This window comes from Neodiprion fabricii, chromosome 1 (assembly GCF_021155785.1).
Source record: "Neodiprion fabricii isolate iyNeoFabr1 chromosome 1, iyNeoFabr1.1, whole genome shotgun sequence".
In the NCBI taxonomy this organism is placed as follows: Eukaryota; Metazoa; Arthropoda; class Insecta; order Hymenoptera; family Diprionidae; genus Neodiprion; species Neodiprion fabricii.
This window is the reverse complement of record NC_060239.1, coordinates 18,217,999-18,231,902: the sequence shown is the minus strand read 5'-3', so window position 1 is coordinate 18,231,902 and position 13,904 is coordinate 18,217,999. Positions and strand designations below refer to the sequence as shown.

General features: G+C 48.3%; 2 protein-coding genes across 6 annotated transcripts in view; one reads left to right on the top strand and one right to left on the bottom strand.

The window, feature by feature from the left end:
* LOC124177821 (two pore potassium channel protein sup-9) overlaps positions 1-13,904 on the top strand; it is an 854,038-nt gene that overhangs the window by 425,055 nt on the left and 415,079 nt on the right. The window lies entirely within an intron of this gene.
* Positions 1,198-4,162, bottom strand: LOC124187821. The gene is made up of 2 exons (XM_046580008.1): positions 3,855-4,162; positions 1,198-3,244 (listed from the first exon to the last, which is right to left on the bottom strand). Exons 1-2 carry the CDS (start codon positions 4,160-4,162, stop codon positions 1,198-1,200), a joined length of 2,355 nt encoding a protein of 784 aa, XP_046435964.1.

The window sequence follows — 13,904 nt, the reverse complement described above, 5'->3', positions numbered from 1 at the left end:
AGCCGCTCTGGGCCCTCGGAGCTCATCCATCACCCCTCGGGAAGAGGGCATCAAGGAGGCTCCTGAGGGTATCCTCCTCCAGCGTCTCCGTCAACCCTCTTTGGGAGCTTCGCAGTTTGCCTAGCACCAATTTGTAAGAGAAACCACATGGATCCGCTTCCACGGAGCTGATGAGGTCTCTACACGCCTTGGCCTTGGCCGCTTTTATGCCGTCTGGGAGCACCCTCTTGGCGGCCCGATACTCGGCCTCTTTTTCCTGACGGTCATCAACCGTCCGTCTTCCCCTAGCGAGGCGCCTCCTCGCCGCTATGCAGAACCTGCGTATATCGCCCAGCTCCTCGCTCCACCAGTATGTCGCCTTCCTGGAGCGATTCCCCGTGCGAGCTCTAGGCGCGGCTGCGTCGCAGGCCTGCGTCATGGCACGCTCAATCCATCCTGCAAGGCCCTCTGGCGTCGTATAATCCCCTCCAGTTGGTCCCCAGGAAAGGGTGAAGGACAGAGCATCTGTCAGATGTTCCGGACTGAACTTCGACCAGTTCCAGCGCATGTGGCCCTTTCTACCCCTGTGCTCTTCGCGTCTAGGAGTACCGACCTCTTACGAGATGTACCGGTGGTCGGGTAGTGTTTCCGTCTCCTCCAACACCCGCCACCCCTTGATCACGGGTACATGATTAACTGACGACCACGTCAGGTCGACGACAAATGACCCCTGTGCCCTAATGCATGTCGCCGTCCTCCCAGTGTTGTGGAGACGTACACCGCATGATGCCGATCACTCCTCGAGCAGCTTTCCCCTTCGGTTGGACCCAGACGGGTCCCAGGTCGGCGAGCGGGCATTGAAATCCCCCCCCCCCCGCCAGTACCCCCCTCCCACTGTTCCCCGCCAGCCGGATCACCCGAGCCAGGTCGTCCAGATGCTCAGTGAACTCCGCTATCAGAATGTTCGGGGATATATACACCGATATGGCAATTATATCCCCGAACTTAGCGGCTACGTACCCTCTTCCCCTTTTGACGAGCGAGCCCCCGCGGACGTTACCCTCCGCCCTTCAGTATATGGCCGCCCGGCCATCGTCACTGCCTCGCCAGGTGGCCACGCTCGAGGTAGCGTATGGCTCGGATACGAGGCACACGTCGATTTCCCTTTCGAGCACTACTTGCTTCAGTAGGTCCTGAGCCCCCCTGCTGTGGTTTAAGTTACACTGTATGTACCTGACCATCCTCGCTTGCATTAGTCGCGGGCCTCCGACCCCGTTTGCCGATGGATGTACAACGTCCCGAACCCATCCTGTGAGCGCTGTCTATCCCTCTCCCCTCGCAGACCGCGCATTTGGGGTTGGCCGTGCAATCTCGCGCCTGGTGGCCCTCAGCGCTGCACCTGTAGCACGCGGCCCGGCGCTCTGTCGACGCCTTGCACATACTCCCTATATGGCCAAAGCCCCAACACTTGTAGCATTGCCTGGGGCGCGCCTCCAGCAGCTCTACCCTGGCCGTGGTCCAGCCGATCTTCACCTTGCCCTTCTTCGCGACAGCCACAGCTGCCCTCAGGGGGCACTGTGCCCACGCACTGTATAGTCCATTCGGTGTCCTCCTCGGAACACCTACACGGACCTCCTCCACCTTACAGCCACCCTGCTCGGCTAGGGTGTGAGTCAGTTCCTCGGTGGACACTAAGTAATCCAAGCCCAGGACTCTCAGTTCGCCCTTAATAACCGGCCTTGTCACTGAGACTGCGTTGCCGTATTTATCGAGGATTACTTTGGTCAGCTGCGCCGCTAGAGCGTCCGCCTTCCTCGCATTCTCGGGGCCAGGAATCTCAATGAGAACCCCCCCGTTAGCTGCCCGCCGCACCCTCGTCTCCTCTATACCCAGCTCCGCGAGTTGTATTTTCTCGCGTGCGAACTTGAGTACTTCCGCATACGGGGTGTTCTCCCCTCTGCTTTTGATAGCAACGGCTGCTGTCTTCGGGGCTCTACGGCAAGCCACCGTGGGTCTGTCCTCCCCGGTACGCCGCAGGGCCCCTGTTGGGGCAGTCTGCGTGGTTTCCACTGCTGCCCCACTCGGCACTCCCTCCCCAAGGCGCTTTCCTTTTCTCTTCCTCTTCGTTCTCCAGCCCCCCTTACCGTTCTCTGCATCGGCGCCGTCATCAACTTCCATCGGAGTGTCGGTCGCACCCCGGTCACCCGAGGACCTCTGCACTTTCTCCGTGGTGGCCTTCGTGCCGCGAGGTTGCGCCGTACCCTTACCAAGAGGGTCTTGGTCAGCTGCTCCGCTCTTGCTCGAGGCATCGAGGAGCAGGAGGGACATCCTGCCCACCTCCTCTCGCACCTGTTTCAGGGCCGCGGACTGTCTGGCCATCTCCTCATCCCTGACCCTGTCACTGTCCGGGATGAGTCGAAGTTCGGATCCCGTTAGGCGAAGTTCGAACTCCGAAGCACCCGCTGATGTCACCGTCGTCGGCCTCTCATTGGCCTCCACCTCGCTCCTCCTAGTGGCCGCTCCAAGGTCAAGCACCGTCGTCGTTTGGGCGGCTTCCGACCGTCGCTCGCCGGCTCTCGCGACAGGGCCCCTGCTGGCGGCCTGTGCGTATGAGCTTGTCGCCCGGTTCGCTATTTCCGTCTGAGGCCTCTCTCGGCCTTCTCGATTTTTCTCGAGTTTCCGTTGGAGCTCGTCCCTTTCCCTACGGGTATCACGCAACTGAGCCTCTAGGTCCGTGTTGCGCGCCTGCAGGAGAGCGGGGTCACCTGCTGCCTCCGCTTTCGCGGTAAGGGTAAGCAGGGCCTCCTTCGCCAAGCCCACCTTTGTCTTCATTTCTCCACTCAGTCTGCCGTGCATGGATTTGCATCTCATCCTAATGGCGTCTATGTCCTCGAGCCACTCCATTAGCTGTGCCCCGAGGTCCGATGCTGACATGAGCCTGTATTCCGCAGGGCCTGCCCCCTGCGGGATTTTCTTTGGGGACCTAGCCGCGGCTCTGGCGTTCCTTTTTCCCACTGAAGGGTTCTTTGTTGGCCGCAGGTTCGAGCCCTGCGCGCTCCACTCTGACCCAGACTCCCCTGCTTCGGAGTCGTCTTCCAGGTAAGTTCCCTTGACGATAGCTGTGCACCTCTTCTTGCGCTTCGGGCGAGCTCCTAGAAGCGTACGTGCTGCCTCCTCCTCGCCTGAGGGGCTGGCCGTTCCCTTTCCCTCCCCCTCGGTAGTCAGAGTTTGATGCCGCGGTTTCTCTTTCCCTTCTACCTCGAGTCTGCGCGGGAGGAAGAGCTCTCCGTCCGAGAGTGCAGCGTTCTCGGGCGGCGTTAGCTAGTCCCCCTTTCGTTTGTTCCCCTGCTGCTGCTGGTGACGCGTGGGTGTCTCCTCGGGCACCACCTGTGGCGGTGCGTTGATTCCCCCCACAGTCTCCGCCAAAACGTTGGGTGCAAGTGAATGCCCTGGCGTACCCCCCGGCTCCGTGTTTTCGAGAGGGGGCCAGCTAATGCCCCGCACAAGTGTCTGTCCGCGCGCGCGCGCGCCCCTGCCCCTCGCGTGCCCCCGCGAGCCCTTGCTATCCAGGTGCTCTTGCACCTTTCCTTGCTTCACCTTCCGCCTACTCGATGTTAAATTATCCATATTGAATTGTTTGTTTGATTACGACGGTTCGGCCATCATGGCAGCCACACCGCGGTGTGGCATCTTTCCCCGCCGGAAAAAATCCTATCCCCTCGCATGGAAGCCGCTGTCGGTTTATCGGGTGGTCTGCTCTATCCATGCGAACCCCCCATGCCTAGCTCTTTCCAGTCGCCCGGCCGGGGATTCCCCTGCTAATCCGAGACAGGATAGGCCACCGGCCGAGTAAGACCTTGCCGGATTTGCCCTACCGGACATCGGATATGAGGAAATACTGACCAGGTAATCCTCCACGCATGCGCCCGGGGTACCAGGTTTGACTCCCAGATTGGCTCCAGTCAACTGCAGGGAGCGGTTCTCCCACGTTGAACATGTGGTTTCCTGGGACCTTCGCCAGGGAACCGAGGTTCCGTGGACTAACGTTTACCCGTAGTACGCCACAGAGGTCCGGTAAAGGTACTGACTTCACCCGCAGCCCCGGTCGGTCGGCAACTACTCCTTTCTTGGTTAGTCTCTGAGAAATCACCCCAGGAGCCCCTACCGCATCCCATGTACGCATCGCCCATTCAAATCACCATTCATACACCCAGCCCCAAGAGGCTGAGCCGACTGTTCTTAGTGGACGCTCGTCTAGAGTCACTTTCGCCACAAGGTTTTGAAGCCCCGGGGCGTCGGATCCCCAAGATTCATCGCGGCCGTCAAGCCCCTACACCACGACAAGGTGACAGCCGACGTAGGGGGTTGTTTTTTTATTTGGATTATAAACTGGGAGTTCAAATGAAATGATCAGCTCTGTTATTGGTCTTGAACGTCATCAATAAATTTCTGAATTTTAAAAATTTATTTTAAACTCTTTCAAAAAGGACGTGAGTAGTATAACGAAGAGGGTTCTACACGCAGATTCCTCTTACCGATACTTACCGACATCCTCCCCAGACTCAAACCCTTTTCCGCGATGACGTCGCAATCTGCCGTACCGACTTGAGGTCAAAAACGTGCAACCTTACCGACAGTTGTATCGGTCAAGGGTCAGTATCGTGCTGTTTTACCGACAATCTTACCGACCGAAGGTCAAAGTCTGTAATGCTCGCCTGCCAACGGTGGAGGGCATGAATTTTTTTTCCTACTCAAATGTCGGTTACCGTCCCGCATTCTCTGCCCACGATAGGACTGCTGATGTGTTACATCAACCACCTCACATTCGTTTCCCACAGTAGAACTGCTGATGTGTAACATCAACCACCTCACATTCCTTTCCCACGTTATCAACCACGCGACATTTCAAAGTTAATGGTTCTGAGGATTGTTTTTTACTAGCTCGGATATCGGTACGATATTATCCGCATGACATTTTTTTTAGCTTGTAACTGTGAAGTGAACTCTACGATAAGATTTGAACGGATTCAGACAAGGCCAGAGTGCGAGGTCAAGCGATAGCTGCGGTAGTACACATTCAGAGCCAAGGATCTGCGGTGTTGGGTTACTATCGCTTTAAGAATCCAAGACACTGCGCGCGCACACACAAACATACGTACAGCTGCCCTATAAAAAGGACGCTTATTACTGCAAATGATCATTCAGTTTCAACTTGTCAAGTATACGTGAGGAAAAAGCTGAAGATGGAATCCACGAAGTGTTTGAGATTGATTGATATTATAAAAACGGCGCATAAAATCTTGGGCAGATCATCATCAAACACGGAAATTCACAAATGGATAAAATTCAGAAGTCAAAATATTCGGCTTCTCAACAAAATTTTGCGAAAAGCTTCATCGATTGGAGAAAAGATGAGAATCATCATGACGATTGGACTCTTGAAAGCACTCGCGGAAAAATTCACACTTCTTCAGAAAACGGGTGGAGATACGCAAAAGGAAAGAAGAAGCGATCGAGTTCACTGGGAAGATTTGGAATCAGCTTTTGGGGGGAGAATTCGAATTGGATTCATCGTCAATTTGAAGCATGAAGATGTGGAGAGATTTCTAGAAGACGCAAAGATACTAGCTGTGACAAGACTAAAAAACGCTCTGACGAAAGACAGGAGCTTGAAAGCCAACGTTATCCTGGCTTGTAAATTTGAAGTTAGAAAAGATGATCACACAATGGAAGAGATCAAATTTTTGCATACGATAAATATAATCATCCTCCAGCCAACGGATATTAACGAATAGTTCATCGAAAACGCGACAGAGCGTTTGTTGAGAAAAGCTGGAAGATTTCCAGAAAGAGGATTCAGGCTGGTCGCTGTCTGAAATAATCAATTTTACTGTGAATATCAAAAAGTACGTGCCACTACAAGGCGGTGTGTTCACGTACACCCCGTTACCTGAGCATATTAGTTATAATAAGGCTGTCGTCAACATCTGCAACAGCGACCCATATTGCTTTCTCTGGTCGGTCATAGCAGCTTTGTTCCCAGCCGACAACAACCATCTCAACACGACCAGCTCGTACCCGCGTTTCAGCTCAGGGCTACGGTATGATGGTATAAAGTTTCCTATGTCTCTAGACAAAAACACCATTTCAAAATTTGAGAAACTCAATGGACTTTCCACTGAAGTTTATGGTATAGACCAAGGTTATCGAAAAAAAAGTGAAATAGTACCGATTCACCTGAGTCAGAATGAGTCTGATAAACCTGTAATTCATCTTTTAGCGATAGAAACTAAAATCACTGACGATGACGATGATGTTGATGTGGAACATTAAAAAAAAAATAGAATCTTTTATTTTATTTGTATTCGAAATCTGTCTCGATTAACAAGTTCTCAATTTTCTAAACATGAATGTGGTGGAATATGAATGTGGAACTTGGTTATGTGATTGATGTTTGACTTACTTTCGATCTGAAGGATGTTCATCAAAGCACAATGTAGATTGCATGAATTTAAACAAAACCAAAGTTATCTTACCAGCAGAAGAGGACAAGATTCTCAAATTTTCAAATTTCAAGCACAAAGAATCCGTTCCATTCTGCGTTGACGCAGATCTAGAATGTTTACTGCAGCCCACTCTGAAAAGTTTTTGGGGAAAAAGAATCAATTTATCAGGAGCATCTTCCGTATATTATAGCTTACTATCTACATTGTGCGTTCAACGATTCAATTTCGACATTCTGAATTAATCGTGGTGAGACTTGCATTCAATTGGGTTGGGGATGAGTTAGAGAAATTGGCACATTCGTTAGGAGCTTATTTCGAAACTGTTGTATTGATGAAACCGCTCAATTTCGATCAAATCAACGAATTTCATTCAACAACAGTGTGTCACATTTGTGAAAAACCGTTCACACTCACAGACGTGAAACATCGTGATCACTGTCAATTCACAGGAAAGTACCATGGTGCTGCTCATCGAGGTTGCAATTTAAATTACCAAAATTCGCACACTATCCCACTGATATTCCACAATCTATCAGGTTACGATTCGCATTTTCTGATCAAAGCGCTGGCTACATCGTTCGAGGGCACAATCGAGCTTCCACCCGTAAACAAAGAAGAGTACATTTCATTTATAAAGTATGTCGAGGGGACAGATGTAAAGTTCAGATTCATAGATTCGTACCGTTTCGTGCCAAGTAGTCTTGAGAAATTAGCAACGTATCTCAGTGATGATGAAAAACAATCACATGGAAATTTTATGGTAGCTCAGATGGATTTCAGTTATTGACCAGAAAAGGAGTGTTCCCGTACGAATACATAGACAGTTGGGAGAAGCTAGAGGACAGGCGTCTACCATCCAAACAACAATTTCACTCAGAATTAAGTGATCGGGATATATCAGACGACGACTATGCACATGCATGTGAAGTTTGGCAAACTTTTAACGTTTAAACTTTGGGAAAGTATTCGAACTTGTATATGCAGACGGACGTGTTCTTACAAGACGACGTTTTTCAAAATTTTCGACAGAATTGTTGGACCACGTACAAAATGAACCCATTACACTACTACACATCGCCCGGTCTGTCGTTTGGTGCAATGTTAAAATGTACAGGCATCGAGCACGAGCTTCTCACCGACATAGATATGATTATGTTTATCGAAAAAAGTATTCAAGGTGGTGTGTTACAGTGCTCAAACAGATACGCAAAGGCTAACAACAGCTACATGGGGGAGGCATTCCATCCTGAGGTCAAAGAATCTTAGCTCATGTACTTTGACGTTAATAATTTGTACGGTGTTACTGTGAGCTTCGCTCTGCCGTGTAATTCCTTCAAATGGGTGTCAGGTTTCAGATAGTGCGACGTTCTTGCCATCCCGAACGATGCGGAGTTTGGTTACATACTGGAGGTCGATTGGGAATATTCTGATGAGCTGCATGAAACTCATAAAGATTTACCATTGTGTCCGGAGCACTATGTACCTCCGATTTCGGACAATATACAGACGAAATTGACGACCACGCTACTTTCCAAGAAAAACTACATTGTTTACTATCGCGTTTTGGAACGAAGTTTGGAATTAGGCTTAGGATTACTCAAAATTTACAAAGTTTTCAAATTCAGGCTAACCCCGTGGCTCAAAAATTACATAGATTTAAATACCGATTTGCGGAAAAAATCTCACAACGAATTCGAGAAACATTTTTACAAACTGATGAACAATGCAGTTTTTGGCACAACAATGGAAAACGTGCGAAAGTACAGATATGTTCGATTCATCACCGAATTGTATGGACGGTACGGTGCTAGAGCTACCATAGCCAAACTGTTCACAACAACCTTGTGAAGTCAACTAGTCGATCGCGCGCCTTACAACTCACGCACCGCAGAAAGCGTTTCACGCTTTCTAGTCACGCGCCATAGAAGAAAGTAATACTTTTGAACAACTGCATGACGGACTCTTTTCACCTGGCAAAAGCCAGCTCAACAAAAAGGGCAAGTTTCCTCAACCCACCGGCTCCTTGGGTGCTTCAACTTGTGAACCTCCCTTCAAAGCCTCTGACTAGGCCACCTGCAATCCTGCTCTCGCTGTGGGACGTCAGGCGAGCTAGAGTAACGTCTCCGAACTACTACCGCCGCATCCCAGCAGCGGTTTCTACGTTCGCCGAGACTCCACCCACCTACGTGTCGACGGCCACACAAACAGAACCGTCCGACAGCGAGTGGAAATCTCCACAACAAGCGACCGTACCGGAGAATCGCCGTCCTTCCACGCCGCCTAGCTCTCCAGAGAGCCGCTACATACCGCCACCGAAGACCACACCAATTCGTCACCAAACCTCATCGCTGAAGCCTCCACCGCGGTGCAACATAACCCAGGCGATTCCTTCACAAGCGTGGCAACCAAAATACTAACTTCTCTGTATATATATTGTAACGTGGCAGTTCGGTTAGGCCTGCCCAATACAAGAGACTCCCTGAACCCTGGGCGAGATCCCGGAATCAGGGTTTCGAAAATCGAGTCGCGAAATAACCCTAGCGAGCGCCAGAACTGGAGTCACGCACCCGAGCTTCGACAGGGACAAAATAGCGCATTGCGACCAAGATATTACAGGCTTTGGTTTTTTTTTATTTTTTTTTTGAGTGCACCGGCTACCCTCCAGCGACCAACTCCGACGCCGAAGATCTTTCGAGGCAAGGCGAAACCGCGGAGATCTCGCGGGAAGGACACCCAGGCTGCGGAGGGGGAGGCAACGCAGGTCCCTGCAGCGCGGGAATCCAAGGCTAACGCGATTCCCGCTGGCGGCCGGCGCGCCGCAGCCTCCCCGCTCACCCCGCCTACGCCCAACCGAGGCAACCGCGAGAGACTAGCTGGCGACGAGGGAGCACCACCCCGCCCAACCCCAGGACTCCATAGAGCTGCGCGGGAGACGACATCGCGATCTAGCCTTAAGTTCTGCGCCGCGTAACGACGACAGGTGCGAGGCAAGTTGCGCAATCCCCAAAATCGATGACAGATCGATTGTTGCGCATTCTTAGGGTGATGACGTCACGAAGGATTAGCGTGACAAGATCGGCGTTGCGACCATGAGAGATCACTCTAGTTCTGGCGGTTAGCTGAAGCTCTAGCACACTGTGACCATTGCGTTTGTTTCGTGGGTTTCTGAGAATGAGTGTGGTTGCGAGTTAAGATGACCGGGAAGAATCACGAGGGAGTGGGCGAGTTCATCGCTTGGATGTGGAGCGGTAAGCGCTGTTAACCTTCTTGCGAGAGAATCTCGAGAGATAATTAGTAAAGGCTTGCCGAGGACGGATGGCCAGTGAGGATCGGCGTTAGCGACTGTACTCGAGATTCTTTAGCCGATACATCTGCTTGGTGACCGTAGCCTGAGTTGCGCGTAAGGAAGTAGCGTTAATTTCGGGTGATCGAGGAGATCGAGTCGAGTCACGGGTTGAGCCGAGACATTATTGCCTCGAGTTTGAGTGTAACTGAATTCCGTTACACGGGGTCATTTTAACTTCATCCGATACAGCCTCAGTTCTCGTATAGGTCGCGAGCAGTCTAACGGGGAGCATTCGTTTTCGCGACCGCGTCCCGCCGTCGCAGAGAAAGCGGAGCTCGGGTGCGCGCTAGTAAAAAGATTCTTTGGTGGAGGATAGTTGCGGGTGACGCGACGAGCCTCGTTTCCGTTTGCTTTTTTTTTGCATAATCCGTTAGTATTAAGTTGGCGATTAGCGCCATTCTGTAGAAGACGATCGCGAGCAGCACGTCGGGTCCTATTTTGTTTTTGGTTTTTTTTTGTGTGTAAATTAGCGGTCACGATTAGTATAGCGACTAGCGCACGTAGGCCGTAGAGGTCTTCTGGATCCCTTCATTTTTTTTATTGATTATTTTGTTTGCTCGTTCCTTTTTTTTTAAAGCTAAGCGTTTGCGTTTGGGATTGCGAGGACAAACTTTTGCAGTATTGTTATTATTTTTTTTTTTTTTGTATTATCGCTATTTTGAAATATATTGTCTAATTTTATAGCTGCTTTGTGAAATAACTTGTTGGCGTACGTGTGGCGTATCGCTCTCTACCCAAAAATTACCTCTCCCCTCTCCGCGGTACTGAGCTACCGAGCATATGGTCGCGGTATATCGTATTACCGACTTCGAGGCGTGTTGATCACGCCAGGCGCCCAACGAATTTCGCGGTATTATTTTAGGTTCAGGGGACATCGTGGACGCCAAATTATTGTGCAAGTGGTAAGTTCTCGGTCATCTTCTCCGAGTGACCGAGGAGTGGGAAAAATCCACGTCACAATATAAATAAAGCTATAAATAAATAGAGTGTACATACAACAATAAACAAATAACTCATCTTTGAAACTACAGCGATCTACTTCTTCCACGCGGCTTGGTCGAATAACTAACAACCAAACAGCGGACGCACCGTTTTCGGCAAAGATATAATTATCGTCAAAATGAGTAAAACGGAAGTCAAGTTTGATAAACCATTGTGTGCATGTTTCTGCATTCTGGATCTGTCTAAAACGTATATCTACGATTTTCATAATGATTATATCAAACGGAAATTTGGCAACCGAGCAAAATTAATGTATACGGATACCGACAGTTTGATTTACAACTTTACCGTCCCCGACATATACAAACATATGAAGGAGGACTTGCATAAATTCTATACGTCTGATTTTTCGCTTGATAACGCTTATGGAATACCTCTAGCGAACAGAATTTGATGTTAAGTCGAAAGCACGAGGTATACACTGTAGAACAGCAAAAAGTGGCACTGAACTGGAATGACGACAAACGGATCGTGTTTCAAAACACAACCGACACGCTTCCGTGGGCCTACAAGCCTGCACTTTAGCTTTGTAATTACCGCATCGTAATGTACGTGGATTAATTTCATAACTGTACCATGATGTGTAAAATATTATTATGGAGCATTGTGAATGAAAACGCTCCGAAATATGAAAAATTGTATAACGATGCATATGTATGTCGATTGTATAAAGAATGAAAATGCATACTTGTTATGTATCGGGTATGAAATAAAAAGGCACCCACGTTTTTACAAAAATTCATTTATTTAATGTTACATGTCCGATACGCTTATCCCACTGTTGGGTGTGTTGTGAAAACCTCACCATCCAACATATATTTTTTTTCCACGCTGCTTGAGCGCCTTCTTCACCAGATAGATATCCAGATGTTTAACCTTGAGGAGCTCTTGTTTGTAGAAACCACCAGCGATGGGTTGATCTTGGTAGTCTTTCAGCTTGTACGTCACAGGATGAGTACTTTCCACTCGATATATCGAGAATATTTCAGTCGTCCAATTGTGAGTGTAACCTTTCTCAAAGACGTTTTTGAATTTACTGATTCGAACTTTGTGACCAGTTTTGAACTTTGTCAGTTTGGTAGGTTTCGCTCAAAGCCGTCCGTACACCTGACGTCGTAACAGCCTTCCGTTTTCAACGCTGACATCCGACGGTTTCGTTCGTATGGTTCGGTGTTTGGCGTTGTTGTAAGTTGAGACCAAGTCAGAAAAGATATCGAGCCACTTGTAGCTCCCCTGTCTGCTGAACCGTTTCCACATTTGATTTTTGAGCGTGCGATTGAAGCGTTCGCAGATAGAAGCCGTCAAATCACTGTACGGGGAGTAAAGTTTGATTGCATGGCGTGAGATAAGAGATTCAAATTTCGAATAGTAAAATTCCGTTCCTCTGTCGACGTGTACTTTTTTTGGTATCCGTCCTTGGACAAGCACAGATTCTATTGCCTTCGTAACATCATCTCCAGACTTGCTCTTCGTCGGTATAGTCCACGCGTACTTCGAAAAGATATCAATAACTATGAGCATGTACTTGTAGCCTTTGTTTTGTCCAGCGTATGACATCATATTGTTACAAAGGGTGAAATCACCCGTTTTGTCCCCTTTTAAATGATCTAGTACTCATCATAGATAAAAGACGTTTATAAACCTCTTATGTCTTTAAAAAGAATAAGGTTCCTGCGTCAACCGACATTATTGTAAAAACAGTCCATCTCGAGACTTTAAAAGGAGAGCTTCATCACTGAATAAATCCGTTTCCTCTCTCAATTTTCCGTTTCGTAACATTGGTGTCAGAAGTGGGATCCTTCTGAATCTCGATAGAGTTTTGTGTGGATTTAAAGTGATAAGAGTATATTCAAAATAATGCAACGATCTCCAACGTCGAGGACATCACGCGCGGAGCGACGAGCTGCCGGGCGCGTTTCATCCCGTGAGCCGGCGTTTCCTCCCGTTTTTCCTCGTTTGGAAGCTAAGGTTCAGCCACAGCCCCAACTAGCTCACTTGGCTGAGCTCATCCAGGGAAACCAAGATTTACTAATGCGTCAGATTCAGCAGCAACAACAACATCAACAACAGCAACAACAACACCAACAACTGCTACAACAACAGCAACAAGAACAGCAGAATCTTCTGCACGAACTCCTCTCGCAACAGCATCAACAACAAGAAATCGTGTCCCAGGCGCTGATTGGGATGACTTGATTCGAAGTCATTCAACGATTCTCCTTAAAAAACTTCACAACGGAAGTGACGATAATCTTGCGCTAGCTGCTAATGGAACATACTGCAAACACCAAAAAAATTTCAACAACGAATACCAGACGAAATCGTATTCGGATCCTAAAAAATTTCTTCTATGTCAGCCGTTTACTATTTGTAGTACTGATGGTTATGTTGTCGATGTTTTAGGACCATTTTATGCGAAAGAAAACGACGCTAAAATATCAGAAATAATTTTGAATGAAAATAAAAGCGACTTGAAGAAACTGATGTGTAAAGAAAATGATGTTTTTGTACTTGATCGGGGCTTTTGTGATGTAAAATCATGATTAGAAAAAGGAAAATATCGTGTTCTCATGCCATCATTAAAGGAGAGAGGACAAAAACAATTGTCAGTTGAAGACGCAAGCAAGTCCCGCCGTATCACGATGATTCGGCGGGTTGTAGAAGCTATACATAATGCTGTAGCTCAAAAATATAAGTCTTCCCATTAACAATTAGAGAATCGCTACCTGACTGAAGCTGGTCTTTACAGTAAGATAGTTTGTTTTTTGATAAATGCATTTGAAAAACGACTAGTCTCGAGGGATTCTTCGGATGAAGAGATAATAGATTTTATTGTTTCAAAAGTTGGCAAAGAAAACAGCTCACATGTCGATTGTATAAAGAATGAAAGTTACTAACGAAGTCGAATCGGAAAGATAGTGGCGAAGAAAGAGTTTGTTTGGAAAATTGAAGTCTTCTGATCTACTCGATATTCCTGAATTGATGAGATTGGATCTTGTAAAGTTATTTACTAGAACTTATCAATTGCAACAAGCAATATCTTACATAGCTGAAATGATGGATGAAAAAGG

Excerpts from the sequence above, each read along its gene's own strand:
- LOC124187821 (XM_046580008.1), bottom strand. The coding sequence starts at position 4,162 with ATGCGTACATGGGATGCGGTAGGGGCTCCTGGGGTGATTTCTCAGAGA. Across the intron at positions 3,245-3,854 it reads TTCCTCATATCCGATGTCCG|ACTCGAGGTAGAAGGGAAAG; the intron begins GTAGGGCAAATC and ends CCTCCCGCGCAG.